The sequence below is a fragment of the Penaeus monodon genome, chromosome 12, assembly GCF_015228065.2.
Source record: "Penaeus monodon isolate SGIC_2016 chromosome 12, NSTDA_Pmon_1, whole genome shotgun sequence".
Lineage (NCBI taxonomy): Eukaryota > Metazoa > Arthropoda > Malacostraca > Decapoda > Penaeidae > Penaeus > Penaeus monodon.
The window spans coordinates 4,113,027-4,118,026 of NC_051397.1; the positions used below are offsets into that span (position 1 = coordinate 4,113,027).

Genomic DNA, 5,000 nt, shown 5'->3' on the forward strand with positions numbered 1-5,000 from the left:
GGGTGGATGGGTGGAAGGGGTGAGAGGGTGGATGGCAGGGGAAGAGGAGAAGGAGGAGGAGTAGGGAAAAAAAGAAGCAGAAAAGGGAGAACAGGAAGAAAGAAACAGAGAGGAAGAGAGAGGAAGAGAGAGAGAATAGCAAAACAAAACAAGATAAAAAGGGTGAAAGGAAGCGAAAGGCGCGAAAGGAAGAAAGAAGGAGTAGATGGAGAGGCGAAGAGAAGAAACAGAAGAGAAAATATAAGAGGAGACGAAGGAGGAATAGGAGAGAGAAAGGGAGAAAAGAAGAGGAACGGAAGAATGGTAACGAAGAGGAAAGGGAAGCGAAACAGGAAAATAAACAAGAGAAAGAGGATGGGGAGAAGCAGAAACAGAAGATAAGGAAGAGGAAGGGAGGAGGAAAGGAAGAGAAAGGGAAGAGAACAAGGAAGAAAAAAGGAGTAGAAATAGGAAGAGAAAAAACGAGAAAGAAAGGAGATAAGGAGATAAAGATAATCAGAAAAAATGCAACAGAAAATGAGAGAAGAAAAAATGACATTATCATAATCAAAGTTTTTATTATTATTTACTTGAAAATAATTAAACAAACAAACAAACAAACGAACAAAAAAAGAGAGAAAAGGGAAAAGAATGAACAGTTAGAAACACAAGAAAAAGTGAAAGAGGAAGAAAGAAAAGGGAAGAAACGAGAGAGAAAATAACTATTGAAAGAACACAAGACAGAAAGAAATGGAAAGAAAGACGAAAACGAAAAAGATGAAGAAGAGGAAGACGGAGAAGAAGAAGGAGAAAGAGAAGATGAAGAAGAAAAAGAGGAAGAAAGAGAAGACGGCGAAGAAGAAGAAGACGGAGAAAAAGAAGCAGAAGAAGAAGAAAAAGAAGAAGAAGAAGAAGAAGAAGAAGAAAAAGAAGAAGAAAAAGAAGAAGAAGAAGAAGAAAAAAAAAGAAAAAGAAAAAGAGCTAGGAAGAAAACGAAGCAGAAGAAGAAGAAGAAGAAGAAAAGAAGAGGAAGAAGGGGAGGAGGAAAGAATGGCGAAGCGAATAGCTCATGACCCAGGAAGTTGCATGACCTCCTGCGCACAGGTCAGCCATGCAGCTGGCCCGAGTGCCCACCGGAGCAAGGAGGACTAGTTTTCTACCCCATGAATCTGGTTTCATTCCTTACGATTTTCTCTTCCTTGTTTCATCTCACTCTCTTCTCTTGTTCACCTGTTTTTTTTTCTCCTCTTCACTTCGCTTTCCCCTTTTTTCCTTTCAGTTCTCCCTTCTTCTCTCTTCTTTTTGTTTCGCTCATCTCTTTCTCACCTCCTCTTTCCTTTTCCTTTTCCTCTCTCCCCCTTTCGCTTTATTTTTCTCCTATCTTAATTCTCTCCTTTTCTACTTCCTTTATTTCTTGTCTTTCCTTCCTTTCTTCCCTTTCCTTCCCCTCTCTCTTCCCTTTCCTTTCTCCTCTTCCTTTCCATCCTCTTTCTTCTATTCCCTCACTCCCTTCCCTTTCCTTCCCTTCCCTTCACTTTCTCTTCCTCCGTTCTCGTTTCTTCCCCTCTCTTTGCTTTCCCTTATCCCCCCTTTCTTTTCCTTCCTTTCTTTCCCTTCAACTTCCTTTCTTCCCCTCCCTCCCTTCCCCTTTCCTTCCCCTTTTCCTTCGCCTTCCTTCCTTCCCCTTTTCCTTCACCTTCCTTCCTTCCCCTCCCTCCCCCATCCTCCCTGGCCTCCCTCCCTCCCTCCCCCATCCTCCCTCTTTTCCCTCCCTCCCTCCCCCATCCTCCCTGGCCTCCCTCCCTCCCTCCCCCATCCTCCCTCTTTTCCCTCCCTCCCTCCCCCATCCTCCCTGGCCCCCTCCCTCCCTACCCCATCCTCCATTACCCTCCCCCTCCCCCTCCCTCTTGCCAATGTGCCATAAACGTCTCCTTATGACGAATTAACCATTAGTTCTGCTACAGGAACGAGAGCAGTTGCCCCTTTGCAGGTCCACCGGCCAAGTGTCTTGCGGGTCTCAGATTGTTTTCGATTTGTCTGCCTCCTCCTCCCCTCCTTCGTCCTCCCCTCTTCTGTCCCTTCTTTCTCCTCCTCCTACTCCTCCTCCTCTTCTGTCTCCTTGTCCCCGTACCTACCCCCTTTCCTCCTTCTCCCCTCTCCTGTCTCCCTCCTCCTTCTCCCCTCTCCTGTCTCCCTCCTCCTTCTCCTCTCACCCCACCTCCTTCCTTCTCCTTTCCTCCCTCCCCTTCTCCGACCACATCCCCCATCTTACCCTCCTTCCTCCCCAACCCATCCTACCCCCCAACCTCCTCCTCCCCCTCCTCCCCCCCTCCCCTCCCCTCCCCCAACCGCCGGCGGGGAAGGACTTCAAAGGGTTTGAGGCCCTTAACCCTCCCCCTCCCCCTCTCCCAACACCCCCCCCCCATCCGGTCATCAAAAGAGAGGTTGGGTGCTAATAAACTCTCCAATAGTTTATTGAGAAATCGAATGTTGTTTTTTTTCTGGTCTAATTTTCCAAGTTCGGGTGTCAAACCTAAGAGCACATTGCGGATAAATATATTTTTCTGATGTTTTTTTTTTTTTGGGGGGGATACTCTTTCTCTTTTTCTACTATAATTTGGGATGTTATTATTGTTATCATTAGTTAGCATTGTCATTATTATTATTGTTATTATCATTACTGTTGTTATTGTTGTTATCATTAGTTATTATTTTTTTATCATTATCATCACTATTGTTATTGTTATCATTATTACTATTGTTATTATCATCATAATTATGCATCTCAACCATTCTTCCATTCATTCATTTTCTTCTCTATTCTCTATCTCTTCACTCCCTCTCTTTCCCCCACTTTTTTCCCTCTCTTTCTCCCTCTATTTCCCTCTCCTCTCTCTCTCTCTCTCTCTCTCTCTCTCTCTCTCTCTCTCTCTCTCTCTCTCTCTCTCTCTCTCTCTCTCTCTCTCTCTCTCTCTCTCTCTCTCTCTCTCTCTCTCTCCTCTCTCTCTTTCTACCTCCATTCCTTCCGTCAACCACACATCTTTCTCTCATTCTCCCCTCGTCCGCGTCAGCCCATCTGCGTCAGCCAGAAGAAACAGTTGTCAGCCTCGGGGCCCGGCAGAAGCTGTCACTCGCTCGAACTGGGCAATAACTAGTCGTTTCTGAGCCATTAACCGGCGGCAGCGCCAGTGAAACCGACGGCAGAGGGGAATTCGTCATGGCGAGGGGAAAATTCTCTCTTACAAGGAGATGGTTAGCGGGGGATCACACGAGGAAAGGGGGGGGAGGCGGGAGTGGAGGGGGGGCCACTCACTCAGCATTCACGACCCCGCGCTTAGATTTTTATCGTCTGCACTTTTATCCCTGCGGAGTTTTTGAAGTTTAATCTCCCTCGACGCTGGGTAACGAGCGAGATCTAATCGCCGAGGGTATCTGTAAATGTCAACAGAGGAGGCGATCACTCACGGAAGATGGAGACGACGGACGGGAAAAGGTCGATCATGCTTGTTGAGTGGCCCTTCCCCCCCCCTCCCCCTGAAAGAAGGACGATTCTGCCGGCTGATAATTGCGGTGAATGTCTACGGTCCTTTGGTGCTTAGGCCGGGCATCGCAGCTTATCTGGGGGAGAGAAATGGCGGGGACAAATATTTATATGATTTCGGGTGGTTGAAGAGCCATTCCGGGAGAGATATTGCTCGGTCGTCACAATGACTGCTTGTAGATTTGTTTGGGGTTGTATTTTTCTTTTTTCTTTTCTTTTCTCTCTTTCTTCTTCTGGTTCCCTCTTTGGGTGCGTGATTTTTTTTTTCGCCTGTGCTTTCGTGGATGTTTGTGTGTAGGAAATTATTTCATTATTGAGTCCTTGTTTTTTTTTTTTGAAACTTTGGAAAATTATGCTCTACTTAATTTTCTAGAGGAGTAATAAATAACACTCTAATAATTATCCCCAGTTATTTGCCTCGTAATTATCCCTTTCCACTCAAAACGACTACAAACGTCCCTGAATTTTAGGAATAACCAAAACATTGTCACGACATCTCTTGGGACATTAATTAACCAATCGATTATTTCCCACGAATAATGTATTTCTGAGGAGAGACATTTCTCACATTTTCCCTTAGTGATAATATAACTAAACGTTAAAAAAAAAGTGTGAAACGACCTATTATTAAAGGGAAAACAACTCGCACTGACGAAGGGTGAAGTGGTTTTATACTCATTATCTGTCTTTGGCGCTGTTTTTATTATTAAAGAAAAGTTGGTTGTGATGTGAAAATTATCATTGTTTTTATGTCGTCGCTAAACACGATATGGTAGTATGTCTTAGTGATAAGATGATAGTGAATCAAAATGGTGATGATGATGATGATGACTCAGAAGGATGATAATTATTCAAGATGGTAATATCCCGAAACTAAATAATGGGAAAAGAACACATGAGGTTGAAAATACGATTTAAGCAATATTACAATTGTTTTTCTCAAAGGCATTGCCCTGCGTCTGTCACCATACCTAGCAAGGACACAATCCCTTCCCTAGTCCCTCGTGAAGGAAAAGCACCTGGCACCATTACAACATACCAGACACTATCCACACATCACTAGGTTACCCCTCCCTCCCCCCCTCCCCCCTGTGGAAAAGCAGACGGCAGCACGATCTCAGCATAAAGGCGCTGCTCCCCTCTGGCATTATCTCCGAGGAAACGGCTGGCACTGGCACTATACCCGGGTTGATGTCTGGCACTCGTCGCCGCTCACACCCATCATTACTCACGTCAACATAACCTGAATATACGACCTCTTCCGGCCCCACAGTGCGGTCGACGGCGCTGCGACAAGACATTTTCTCGTCGCGTTTACGAGTCGAGAGACAAATAACCGGCGTCTTCTATGCTTTTATTATTATCCTTTTTTAGTGTTTATTTATTTATTTATGCTTTGAGGTGTGGGGGAGGGGAGGGGGGAGGGAGGACGACCCATTCGGCGGCCCTAGTACCCTTGGTTTCTTAATTAATCTCATGG

General features: G+C 45.3%; 1 protein-coding gene across 1 annotated transcript; it reads left to right on the forward strand.

The window, feature by feature from the left end:
- Positions 1 to 71: 71 nt before the first annotated feature.
- On the forward strand, positions 72 to 1,108 carry LOC119579596 (protein PXR1-like; the record flags this gene model as incomplete). The annotated part of the gene is made up of 2 exons (XM_037927519.1): positions 72 to 119; positions 906 to 1,108. Coding segments are annotated over 2 exons (195 nt in total), but the record flags the coding sequence as incomplete, so codon positions are not given.
- Between the last annotated feature and the right edge of the window lie 3,892 nt (positions 1,109 to 5,000).